Raw genomic sequence first — 13964 nt, forward strand, 5'->3', positions numbered from 1 at the left:
TGGTGCCGATCTCAGCCGTGATTGAATCGACTGCTCCACAGTTTACAAAATCAAAACTGTAGCAATATTTTGTTCGTGAGAAATATTCTTAAGTAGCAAATCTGTTCGAGCACTGGGAGGAGGCACGGAAGGCAGTTGCTTATTACTCAACTGATTTCGCTGTAACTCAAAAGAGGGTTAGTGATGCACTAATTTCATAGTCTCTTTCTTGGTGTTCTTATTATAAAAAATGCTGTTATCTTCATAGAACTTTTACAAATTGTTATTAAATATGGTAAGCTCATATAATATGATCTGTATGATTATATGACTTACGTTAATTTAAATCAGCTCATGCATCTTTCAAACCCTGTGGGTTGGGAGCGGTAAAATACATCCATGGTATACCCTGCTTGTCGTAAGAGGCGACTAAAAGGGGCTTCAGGGGCTCTTAACTTCGGAGCGTGGGCTTGCGACCACGGTGCCCTTAGCTGAGTACTGGCATTGCTTCTACTTACTTGTACCAGGCTCCACACTTCCATCTATCCTATCCGACCTCTCTTGGCCAGCTCTTGTTATTTTCGGACTCCGATTGTGTTAGAGAATTGGAGGCCGAGAAACTCTTTCATTTTCACGCCCTTAGTGGTCCTTGTCTTTTTTGACCGATACCTTCATTTTTCGAAGTGTCGGATTCCTTCAAAATTTTCTCTCTGATTAATGTTAATAGAGGATGTTGCCTAGTTGTACTTCTTCTATCGATTTTCCTATATCTGTGGGGTCGCGGGTGCGAACTGTATTGCGCATGTAGATTTGGCCCTGTTTTACAGCCGGATGCCGTTCCTGATTCCAACTCTGTATGGAGGGATGTAATAACTATTGCGTTTTTCTGTGGTGGTTGGTAATGTAGTGTGTTGTCTGAATATGAACAGGAAAACTTTGGGACAAACACAAACACCCGGTTTCTGGGTCAAAAGGATTAATCAGACGTGATTAAAATCCCCCACCGAGTCGGGAATCGAACCAGGGACCCTCTGAACCGAAGGCCTCAACGTTGACCATCCAGCCTTTGAGTCGGATTGTCTAGTTGTACTTCCTCTTAAAACAATAATCACCAACACCATTATGTATCTTTTCAGTGGTGTTTGTTTAATCAACACCATATACAATATAGCACATGCGATTAGTCCAGATGATCTCACAGATGTTCCAAGTTCATTGTCGATGAAGGTACTAATTTATCTCCTACCCTTGCTTATGGGGCACAATAAATTTCACCTTACGTTGCCCTGTATTTTGCTTCATCACATGTCTATATAGATATACAATAGACATATATACGCGTAGTATTCTATTGTGATGCGATCGGTTAACGGGGGTCGCTAATATTAATACCTAATCACCATCTACATTATAATGAAGTTTTGCATCTTTGTTCGATGAATGACAGTTAGCGAAACCTTAGCTGTATCATTCCGCAATCTCGTGGAAGATATCTAACCTTGCTGTATATTTATGGTTGGGTTGTTTCCATCTGAAGGAGAGGTGGATATTAAAACATTTATCTTCTTCATTCTCATCTTTGAAGTCGTTGCCGAAGACCAGTCCACAGCATTGTCTCCTGTGCTCACTTGAGTTTTTAGAAAGATAAATAGTAGGAAAAGTCTGGGGAATGATGAAAGGAAAGTAGTAAGTATAGTAAGCGCTGATGTCGATGAAGTTCCAAGTTGTGTCCAAGCAACTTTGGAGATGGTATCCTTAATTATTTTCTTTGTTGTTGGACTCTCCTATGTTTGTACATTCTTTTCGAATACAGCTGTCAGAGTGTTGCGCTAATCATACCATAATCATACTATTTTTAATTGCCGGGATTGAAACGAAACATTAAATTTTCAATCGACATTTCTCTACACGAATGCTGACGTTATTGCTGAGGTATTCTTCAAGAATGACGTGGTCTTAATCTAGTTTATATTACACTTTGTTTGTAGGTGGTTAGTAACCGGTTTTGGGAGTTCTGAGAAATATATTCATAAAATTGTTAATGGTAATTTTCTTGTCGTTAAACGGTAGACACAGCTAATACGTATCTGATTTCCGGGAACCGCTTGCTTACAGAGTGCGATGAAGAGCACGTTAAGGAAAAAGTTGCATAATTGAGAATGAGGACGTGTCTGGCAACACTTTCCCTTGTGGGCAGACAGGCCACGTTCTGTCATCAGATATCGGCTGCTTGTTGCCGAGAAAAACTTCCCTGCCTCTCCCGATGTACCTCACGATTACCGAATACGTGGAATAGATGACTAGTGGTTCCTGAAATGAGTACGGCACTATTTCCACTTCGTCTAGGTTTCACCTTCTCTCTCACACATGCTTTCTCTTATCTCATTTGTCGGAGGAAATATAAGTACTTAGTAAGGAATTAGTTATGCGCTGTAATTATCACAATGGTTGTGAAATCATCCTCCAACCCAGGGCTATTTTTCTGCCCGTACGCAACGGTATGCAGTACCGGCACCTTCATTTCTTTATATTTTTTTAAAAAAAGAAGTACGATTTATTGACAGAGAAAAAATAATTATACATATTCTAGAAGATATACTGATCACGAACTGAATTTTTAGTTTTAATTATTGCAAGTTGATACCATGCTTACATGATCCATTGGATGGTAACGCAGCCGAAATCAGAAATTTATGTTTACTCCCGATTGTTTCCAGTGTCAGATAATAAATTCTATAACCGTTCTTCAAAATGCAGGTGTTCACGTGCGTTTTGAATTAATCTGCTGTAAGTTAAATCATTGAAATCATTGCTCCAAATGATTAAAATTGTCAATGAGCAAACTGTGGAAGGCAGAAGAAGTAGAAATTGTCAGATCTACTTGTGATGTTTTGAAACACAAAACTTACACCGAAATACAGGTGGTGAAGAGGATCGCGAAGAACGAAGGTCCACAGGGTCGAAAGGAAGCAGATTCTAAAAATGGCTGGCCAGAACATTAAACGTTTCGAAAAAGAACAAAACACGGCTTCTGCGGGGAAGAGGAGTGGATGGTGGCTATGAGGGTATTACAATTGTGTAAGTTGCTATAATAGTACCTATATGGCGAACACCGGAACCTTTTCTCATAGAAGAAAAGCACTGCTCTCATCAATTTCTCAAACCATGTTATTTTCATAAAAAATTATCTTCTTCGGCACTTCGTAACTACCTGAATCAAAATTATCAGTTCATTAGTCATCATTAACATCATTGTCATCGTCTTCGTTCATCGACTACTTTATGTATCACCGATGGATTTGAGACAAGAATTCATGGGTAGTAATAACATATCAATGGAGACTGAGTCCGACTCGTTGGCTGAACGGTCAGCGTAATGACCTTCGGTTCAGAGGGTCACGGGTTCGATTCCCGGCCGGGTCGGGGATTTTAACCTTAATTGGTTAATTCCAATGGCACGGGGGATGGGTGTTTGTGTTGTCTTCATCATCATTTCATCCTCATCACGACGCGCAGGTCACCTACGGGTGTCAAATAGAAAGACCTGCACCTGGCGAGCCGAACCCGTTCTGGGATATCCCGGCACTAAAAGCCATACGACATTTCATTTCAATGGAGACTGACATCCTCCGCATATTACTAGAGTTCTGTCTGTGTACATTTATATCAAATTGTGTTCACTTTCTAATTTTTGCTTGAGAACTCATTCCACTACGCACGTGGATCTTCTTCCTTTGGCTTTAAGATGTATCTTTTGCGGCTCTCTTTTTTGTCTGCTTTTCTTAGTCCTAGTCCATTCTGGCCCAAATTCCTCAGAACTCGTATATTAAGATAATTTATTTTATTCTTAACACTCATCTGTAACTCCATACGTGAACGTTAGAATACATACATGCTATCTCGTGGTTATGCTAAGAAGAGATTAGAAGTTCAAGGTGTTTCGTAGCTCGGAGTTAGTACGCTGGAGCTCATATTTTTCAATCCACGAGTTACAGATCCCAAAGAGAGATTTGTCTGCTGTGTGTTTTGTCCGCCTCTGTGGTGTATTCGTTAGTGTGATTAGCTGTCACACCCGGAAGAGACTCGGGTTCGATTCCCGGCTCTGCCACGAAATTTGAAAAGTTGTACGAGGACTGGAACGGGGTCCACTCGGGAGGTCAACTGAGTGGAGGGGGGTACGATTTCCACCTCAGCCATCCTCAAAGTGGCTTTCCGTGGTTTCCCACTTCTCCTCCAGGCAAATGCCGCGATTTCAGCTAACTTAAGGCCACGGCCGCTTCCTCCCCTCTTCCTTGTCTATCCCTTCCAATCTTGCTATCCTCCGTTTGCTATGTGGCTCCTCTTTTTACTTTCTCTTTTCCTCCTTCAATTGCTGTTTTTAAAGTTCGAAGCAAATGAAGCACTGCTTCACTAAGCCAAAACAGCATTCAAATTAGTTTCAAATGTCCTTTTAATTGAAGTAATTATTTTTGTTTCATCTTGTTGGAATGCTCAGGTTTCCTCATCCGTGAATAAAATCTCTTCTTCAGTTAGCGCTAAAGGTGTACAATGAAGATATGGGAGTTTGCTCCTTCAGTGTCCTACGCTCGCAAAGCATTCCTTAGAGCCGGGATATTTAGGCAGTAATAGATCAGAATGCAAGCTAATTTGTCGATTAGGAGGTGGCGTCTTGCTCGCTCTTTCGTAACGTAACGAGAGTAACATAACTCTTAGGGGTTCTAGGAGGTTGGGCCCTATTGTTTATGCAAATCTCATAGCAGAACTGTTGTTCGGGTTAGAATATACGTCTTTCTCGCCTCAGTTTGCATTCTAACCTATTAATGCCTAAACATACGGACTCTCAACTACCCCGCTACATTTCTACATGAGGCGGGCTGCGCTGCGTTCTTTCGGATTTGTTATTTGAATCCAGTGCTTCGTCTGTCTAATGGGTTACCGCACACCACTGTGTAAGTGGTTTTCTTCGTGGAACCCATATAATTGAATTGTTCTGCAGATAAGTGTAAAACAACAAAGAGTTGAAAATTAATTCTTTCGAGGATGGTTCGTTCCAGAGGAGATCGGAGTATTTGAGATCGAGTCTCGAGGGACTTCAACTTTCGACTCTTTCACCGTAGATAAAGCAGAAATATGGCGCGCAATCATATTGCCAAGATAATAAGGTGGTCGAAAGTTTGAAGAACTGAATAATACATAAGTCCATAGCCTCCTCTTGATATACCTCTTGGCAGAAAGTCGAAAGTGACGCATGAGTAGTGGAATGTTGTCACTTTCAATAATCTATACTTTAACAATACCCCCTGAGGGTTGGGGCCACGGTATTCATTACCTATCGTAAGAGGCGACTCAAAGGGGCCCCAGGGAGCGTGTTTTGTCGACCACGGGTCCTTAGCTGAGCCCTGGAATTGCTTCCACTTACATGGACTAAGCTCCTTAATTTCATCTATCCTATCCGATCTCCCTTAGTCAAATCATATTCTTTTCTGACCCCGACGTATTAGGTTTCGAAGCCTGGGAATTATCGATTTTCACGCCCTTCGTGGTCATCGTCTTTTTTGGCCGATATATTCGTTTAAAAAAGTGTCGGATCCCTTGTACTTTTTCCTCTGATTAGTGTTAATAGAGGATGGTTTCCCAGTTGTACTTCGTATTAAAACAATAATCATCACCACTATGGCGTCTCACAGGACCTCAACGCAAAATATTTTAAATTCTAATGACCATCATCATTCACAATGTGACGGTCTATTTTATCGGGGTGAAGAAAAGTAGTTTTTGTAAGTTTATAATAACTTTGCAGAATAATTTCAGTCTTAAAACGAAGAACAGATAAATCCGTTAGACAAGCTGTTCGTATGAAAATGCCGATGTATAGCACAGCATTCCCTGGTTTCTCAATTTTAATCATGTTCTTAAAGACTACATCGGCATTTACTTGCCTACTTCGTAGTTGCTGGAGCGAAAGCCAATCCCTACTGCACAGATTCAGACTGAGGGTGAGCCGCGTTGGAGCATTCGTCGACAGAAAATCAAAATAGAAAGGAAGTTAAATAAGGGCTCTTCCTATGTATGTCCTTCACCCAATGAAACCCTTCTTATAAAGAGTAATGTTAAGACGGCGAATGTATCTCCAGGCGGCAGCTTCTGATCCCAAAACGTGGCTCACCTTATTGATAATGAGGGTTGTCAGTCGGTTTCTTTCCTCTAGACACAAGGGGCGCGTGTCATTTTAAAAGGCAAGTGAGCGCTGTCAAGAGCACGTTGTCATATTTTGCGGCCTCCACATTATTGCATGAAGCTAAATGAAAAATAATACACTTCACAAATATTAATTAATGAAGCAAATATTACAAGACTTTCAAATAGCGAACAGAGCACTTGGGAATTGTCTGAATTGAAAAAAGAGACTGACATCTATTATAATAAGAAGTGTATTGGCAACAGAGCTGTGAGGTTTTCTGTTGGGGAATGAGAACTTCCGTTTTAAAGCCCACTGCCGTCATTGATCAGCCCCTGCAAAGCGCCAGCAGATCAAACGTATGCCGTTTTCTTTGCTGCCGGCTGGGGATCGGTTGCCCGTTTCAACTATACTAGTTGCTTAATGCTGTAGGTTGCAACAGTCGCAGGGTAGTCAGGATTTTGTCCTTCAGGAGCTACTTAACATGTCGGAAGTCAACGACCCGGGGCATACCGCTTTTTAACATCTTCAGATACTTCTAACCTCAGCCGGGATTAAACCGACTACCGTGGAAACAGAAGGAGAACAAATAACCCAATACACCACTGAGGTCGGTTCAAACATTTCTAAATTATAAACGAAGAACTCGACGAGAGAAGATATCCTAACGCAACTGCTGTTTGATAGAAATCACATTATGTGACGTCTAACAGAGAAATGGCTTCGATATTAATAATTTGGTAGTGTGTGAGCGGGTGCGAGCGTCCCTTCCACCGTCATGGCACATAAGCATGCTGCATTGTGAGAGCAAAATTAATAACAGTCCCTGCAGATTGCGGCAATCTTGGCAGGCCTGGACGAAAGGCGTCATGCTTGGGGACACATCATAATCATGCAAGCCGGTAGCGGCAACCCACTTGGGAGAAATTCAGAGCTAAATGTCAGCACGCGGCGCCTGCTGAAGAGGGGCTGGGATGGGGGTGGGAGTGGGGGAGGACATGAGAAAAGTGGAAAGGGAAGGCACCAGGTACTGCCGTTTGCGCAGCAATAAACAAGACCAAGTATTACATTTTTATGGAACGATTTAAAATACGCACGATGAAACTTCTCTTAATGGCTCAGACAGTTTGCTGTCAGTTTGCCATCGGAATTTTAATAATACTCTGTTAATATTATTAGTATATTGTCCGGCTCCATGGCTAAATGTTTAGCGTGATGGCCATTGGTCACAGGGATCCCGGGTTCGATTCCCGCCAGGTTCGGGAATTTCAACCATCATTGGTTAATTTCCCTGGCACGGGGGCTGGGTGTATGTGTTGTCTTCATCATCATTTCATCCTCATCACGACGCGCAGGTCACCTACGGGAGTCAAATCAAAAGACCTGCACCTAGCGAACCGAACCCGTCCTGGGATCTCCCGGCACTAAAAGCCATACACCATTTAATTTAATTTAATTAGTATACTAGCATAGCATTCGCTGGAAGATCAACGGCTTTATTTACTTATGCCGAATCACTAACCATTTCTAAGCCAAGTGAAAGCTCTTAATTAAGAGATCAGCAACAGAGAAAAAAAAAAGAAACATGCTTTCACCCTGCGAGAGGAAGTCAAATGGACCTCGCTGGCGGACAGATTAACTTTATAGAACTTGTATTCTATAGGGTGTGTATCTAGCTAGCAGTCACAAGTCACAAGCCTGGCGTTACTTACTTGTGCCAGGTTCCTCATACAAAGCATGAAATCCTCCTGACTGTTGGTTTGCAATTCCATTTCATTTTTGGAAAACGTCCTCTGTAACGATCCCCGCGGGAATTTTCGGTTAATAGGTATTCCTTCACCCTTGCAAGCTAGGTAAAACTACAGCTGTGGATCCTGTGGATGGAGGCGGTAGAATACTCGTACATCCAGCGGGAACGATGCCTGTCATAAGAGGTGACTGGAAGGGGAACTCACACGGGCTTTCATCTTGGGAGCGTGGGTTGGCGACCATGATATATCTAGCTGAGTCTGGCATTGCTTCCACTTTCTTCTACCGGTCACCTCGCCTGTGTCTTGCCAATCTGACCTCTGTTTGTCGACACTTGTTCCCTTCCCTTCCAACTCCCATTGTATTAGGGAGGCTTTAATTTTCGCGCCATTCGCGGTCATTCCCTTTATTTTGCCGATACCTCTATTCACGAATCTTCAATTTTTTTCTGATTAGTATCAACAGAGGATGGTTGTCTAGTTGTACTTCCTCTTACAACTATAATCAAAACCCAGATCTTTAGTCTTTCAGATATTTTTGTCTGGACAGAGGAATTGTGTATTTCTTTTATGCGATAATGCTTGTTTTCGGTGAGGACCACATTAATTTATTTACACTATCAGAGGTGTAATGGCACTAGTCAGATGAAAGTGAGTTCTTGTACCTTAGCTGAAAAAAAAACAAAACATAACCAGAATTCAGATTTTTAGGCAGTTACAGGTTAGATTGCAAACTAATTGAGTTATTAGGAAGTGTCGTCTGGCCTGTCCGTTATGTAGCGAGAGTACCATAAATTCTGGGGTGTTCTGATGGGCCGTACTCCTAATGTTTATGCAAAACTCACAGCATAACCGTTGTCCGGGCTTCAGTAAGTTTGCATTCTAACCTGGTAGTGCTTAAAATCCAGTCTCTATACATAACATAAGAGTTGTCCTGGAGTCACATTGTACTCTCACATACGTTTAGTTGCCAGGCAATTCACTGCTCGTTGGTGTGCAGTGCTTCCATAGTTGAATGTATAGCATATCGCTAAATGAGATATTTTACATTCAAAGTTTGGTAACAGACATTGATAATGTTGAAGAGGCCAGATCGCTTCACCTACATGATAACAGTACAACTAAGAAGTTCACACATTTCTCATTTCTCATGCTCCATGCGTCATGCTAGGTTTGGTAAAGTGAAAGAAAGAGAAAGAATGAGTGAAAACAACAGAACTATTCATGCATCCATTTACGATCGTAAGGACTAAAGTAAAGGTTTCCCAGATACAGTACATTTTCCTGTTATTGCGAGAGAGGTTCAACTCAGGAGTTACATCTTCACGTTCTATAGCAATTACATTTCACATTCACAAAATTTACTGGTTTATCGTTATTGTCTAGAAAAGTTTTCGAAGTCAATGAAGTGGTTGTGCTCGTGAAGATCGATTGATTGTAACTTTCATTTACCGAAACAAAAAGAAAAAAAGCGCATGTCCATGAGATTCTTCACAGTTGCTTGCTATATATTGCTAAGATGTTGATAAGATGTTTGGTATATTTTAAACCAACTTTCATGTTCCCTATTCGTTTTACTATAGTTTAATGCACTGAAATTAGGGAAGAATAGTTTAAAGCATCAGAAAAAATATTAATTAATATTTTGTGTTTATGAGTTTGCGAACTTCATTTGATATCAAATTCTAAAATAAAATCTTCTTGGAGAATACAATCTTCAATTGCTGGAAAGAAAATATTGGCATGAAACCTCAATAATTATTTACTATCTGTTGCTGCAGTATTTATTCTCTTAATTCTTGGTCTCACTTCCGGTTCTGATAAGTCATTCGTCCAATTTTGTCATTTGGTAATTTTCTCTCCTTGTATTAAAATAGTTTTACGACATAGGATTTTTAACCCCCATTTTCCTTTCTTTCTTACTCTATTTAACTAATTAAAGTATAATTTTAGAATAATTTTAAAATATAGTTAAAATGGTAAAAATTGCATTAAGAGGTTTTAAAGGAGTTGTGTATGAAAAATCTATCCTTTTCGAATCACTGATCGTATATTATTAATGAGTCAGAAATTGGCATCTAAATAAACAGTTTTATCTGCATTGTGATTGTCAATGAAGTAAGAGGAGAGAAATATTATCATAATAAAAATTGCGAAATTCGAAAATGATCGTTCCAGAGGAACACTAGATTTCACATAACAATTACGGCTTCTGCTCTTTTCAATACATATTGTATCGTACTTTGTCGTTGCTAAGAACATATTATTGTTACTTTTGATAACACTTTGCCCTTTATAGAGCAGTAGTAGAATAGTTTAACACCGTTCAATCTAATATCTTTTATCATCTACAAACTTCGTTATTACCTAAATGAATTTGATAAAAACAATACAATCGCCCATTGAAATGTCCTAGAATTGAAGAACTCTGACTTTGATAATAATAGATACAGTTTATGAAATATTACTGTCAGTACATCTAGGATATATTCCACTGAAGTCTAAAGCCGCCAGAGATACTTTGTTTTAATTTTTTGGTCAATTCTTGGAAAGGCTATGGATGTTTCCTAACTGATGTCATTACAATCTCAACATTTTATTTCATCTGCTTTGTCGGTAATTGATGCTTCACACGGGCCTATGATATCGATGTTAGGCTCCTTTAAACAACAAAAATAATCATCATTAATATTTTCAGTTATTAATTTTTGAGAATATTTGTAATTTTGTTTTTCCAATTGACCATTTAAGACGATGGCGCATCATTTTACTACTCTGCTCTGTTTGGGATAAAATATTAAAATGTGTTTATCATTATGGACAGCAAACAAAGAAAAATGTAATTTAGTTTTTATGAATCTAGTGCCAGTCTTTGGACCTATAAAAGAATGTAATAACTACTAGTGAAATAGTAATTATATACACCTTGAATGAACCTCATATCTATCACAATTACTTAATAAAGAAAGTGAGCTAATATGTAAGAAATTACTGATTTACAGTGTATGGACAATTCAAATCTATATAAATAACATGGGTAAAGAATGCGATTTCTTTAATACCAGCTCTGAATTCACGAATCTACACTAATTGCTGAATTTGATATAAATACACGTAATATACATGCCGCTGGAAATCAATATACGAGGTGAAATTTTACGTCTTTCCTTAACAGCTACCTAAACCCTTTGAATAATATTTAAATTATACTGTAATTGCAGATAGTGAGGTAAAGAAACTACACATTTAATTTCCGGAAACATTCATTAACCACAAATATATATTAGAAAGAAATATAGTTAAGAATTAAAAATTCAGGGAGAGGGAGACAGTATGACCTTTCGTCGAATCAATACTTATTGAAAATAGGCATATCTACGTGTAAAGAAGGAGCCTGGAAAATTGGTCGAAACTATATACCTCTGCCCTTGAAATTAGGTAGAACATCCCAAATATTTTGTTAAGAGCTACAGAATCTCAAAGATATCTGACAAAGGACTATCATTTCATGTCTTCAGGAGAGAATGTGCTTTACAAGCCATAAAACTACAAGTCGGAAACAAAAGTAATGGAGTGCAGTCGAACGAAGTCAGGTGATGCAGGAATATTAGATTAGGAAATTAAGTCTTAAAGAAAGTAGATGAATATTGTTACTTGGGTAGTAAAGTAACTAACGATGGAAGAAATAAGGAGGACATAAAATGCAGAATAACAAAAGCAAGGAAGTTCTTTCTTAAGAAAATAAATTTGCTCGCTTCGAACATTAATAGAGGAATTAGAAAGATGGTTTTGAAGACTTTCATCTGGAGCATGGCATTGTATGGAAGTGAAACATGGACGATAACCAGCTCAGAAAGAAAGAGAATAGAAGCTTTTGAAATGTGGTGTTACAGAAGATTGTTGAAGGTGAGATGGGCAGATCGAATCACGAATGAAGAAATACTGAATCGAATTAGTGAGAGGAGGTCGGTTTGGCTAAATTTGACAAGAATAAGAGACAGAATGATAGGACACATCTTAAGACACCCAGGACTTCTTCAGTTGGTTTTTGAAGGAAGTGTAGGCGGTAAGCAGTTACGTAGAAAAGCACAGGATAGGGTGGCATGGAGAGCTGCATGAAACCAGTCTATGGACTGATGCCTCAAACAACAAGAATGTTCGTATATCAGCTTATCACATTTGTTTACAGAGCAGAGGATTTAGATTCGACCTGGATATGTTCTCAGATTACTGAACGAATAAAACAAATACACTCACCTACTGTCGTTTGACAATAAAGAGTACAAAAACATAAAACGGACACAAATAAACTGATCAGGCATCATAACTTGTTTGAGAGATATATTAAAATAGGGAGATTGACTTACATTGAAAATAAACAGCTCGACATCCATATCGGCGTGAATTATTAACGATGAGGGAATATGATCAGCGTCTTCGTATCTTTAATTTTCCTACGGATAATTGGGAGGGGATTCTTGTAACATTTAACCCAGAACATTGCAAATCGTAACACAGAACATAATACCGCGGTTCTACAAAATATTCTAAAGATCATCATTTAAAAAGTATGTACAGCTCAACAGCTGAAGAATACAAGTATCAGGTTCAAGTACATATTCTGAGTAATGCCATGGTAGGTTTCGTAGGCCCTAGATTTGTTTATTGAAAACACCATGTATAAATGAAGATAAAAATATGGAATCAGTTATTCATAACGGAAACTAAATTTCGTAAGAGACTCCGTAATCTACCATGGCGTATAGTGCTTTTAAAAAATCGTCTTGAGATGTATCATGCTAAGAATGTCAAGCAAATTCACGAAATATCAGACACATAAGGAAAACACTTCAGTATCTAATGAAGAATTCACATGTAAATGTATATATGTAACTTTTATGTATAGCTAAAACATTTGAAGCTACTCTATATCCAGGTTACAACGATTTATTAAAATACAATGCAATTCATAAAATAAACAAGCATGAATCATACGTATTAAATTTATTAAACACCTTCTTCAACAATCCAGATTTTTTGAAGGATCTGTAAACTCACAGTCAGTAGGAATATTTGACCATGTGTCTACAGAATAAACGGCAAAACTACAATACGCAAACCATTGATTCCCAAAACCAACTTCCAAAGATTGTAACCGAATCGTTGAAAGGTTTCTTATTTTATGTTCAGTACAACAATAAAATGAAAATACTCATTCAAGTGTAGAGTATCTCCAATATTCTGTTATCCTGGAAAATATTTTCTCACAAAAGTAGTTCAAGGCTAATGAAATGTGATTTGGTTTTTAATTCGCCATTTCGAAACTTCGTACTTAAATGAAGATGATTTTGGAAACCAGCGGTCTGCAAAAAATGGAGAAAGAACAGCGCAGTCGTACCTGTGTCTGCAGTAGCAGCATACTTGAAGCTACAGTGAACGGCGTAGAGCCGGGGGCGACGCGACTCAAGGCGAGCTCACTCGGGACCTCCTTGGGCACCTCCGGGCCTGCGGACAAACAGATAGCAGGGGTAAAGGGTCGTCAGGGATTCTCACGAGTATCAGGCAAGTACTTGAGGATATGCAGAAGGAGCGGCAAAACGCAAGACGCAAAACGCAAGCGATGGTATGGGACAGGGGAATAAAAAGAGAACATTTGGGCCTTCTAAAAATATCAAGCAAGAAGTTGGAAACAAGAGGGCAGAAATAAGTTGTAACATTTTGAGGTACTAGCGCAGCATATGGGAACACATGAGTTGTGGATAAAGCAATAGTTGGGGATGGGGCTTGAACAAGTAACTAACTTAGATATGTTTTCTAAAGACTCAGACCAATAGTTAGTCGTGAGTGAGAGGAGAAGAGAGCGATGGAATAGATGTGAGATCACTCGAATAGGGACGTAATGGTGTGGCACATCGGAAGGAAGTAGTGAGAAAATAAACTAAAATATATGGAGTCACATGAATCAAAGGACGATACTGCAGGGCTAGAAAAAGAAAGAGAAACTATTTTTCCCTTTGCGAAAATCAAATGATCATAAATATGTCTCCCGGTCACGGTCA

General features: G+C 39.2%; 1 protein-coding gene across 1 annotated transcript in view; it reads right to left on the reverse strand.

Moving 5' to 3' along the window:
* Hr38 (Hormone receptor-like in 38) overlaps positions 1–13398 on the reverse strand; it is a 40812-nt gene extending 27414 nt beyond the window's left edge. Inside the window, exon 1 of the mRNA XM_067146353.2 lies at positions 13304–13398. Coding sequence (XP_067002454.1) covers positions 13304–13324 — 21 coding nt within the window. The 5' untranslated portion in view covers positions 13325–13398. The remainder of the gene's footprint in view (positions 1–13303) is intronic.
* Between the last annotated feature and the right edge of the window lie 566 nt (positions 13399–13964).

The sequence above is a fragment of the Anabrus simplex genome, chromosome 4, assembly GCF_040414725.1.
Source record: "Anabrus simplex isolate iqAnaSimp1 chromosome 4, ASM4041472v1, whole genome shotgun sequence".
Classification (NCBI taxonomy): Eukaryota; Metazoa; Arthropoda; class Insecta; order Orthoptera; family Tettigoniidae; genus Anabrus; species Anabrus simplex.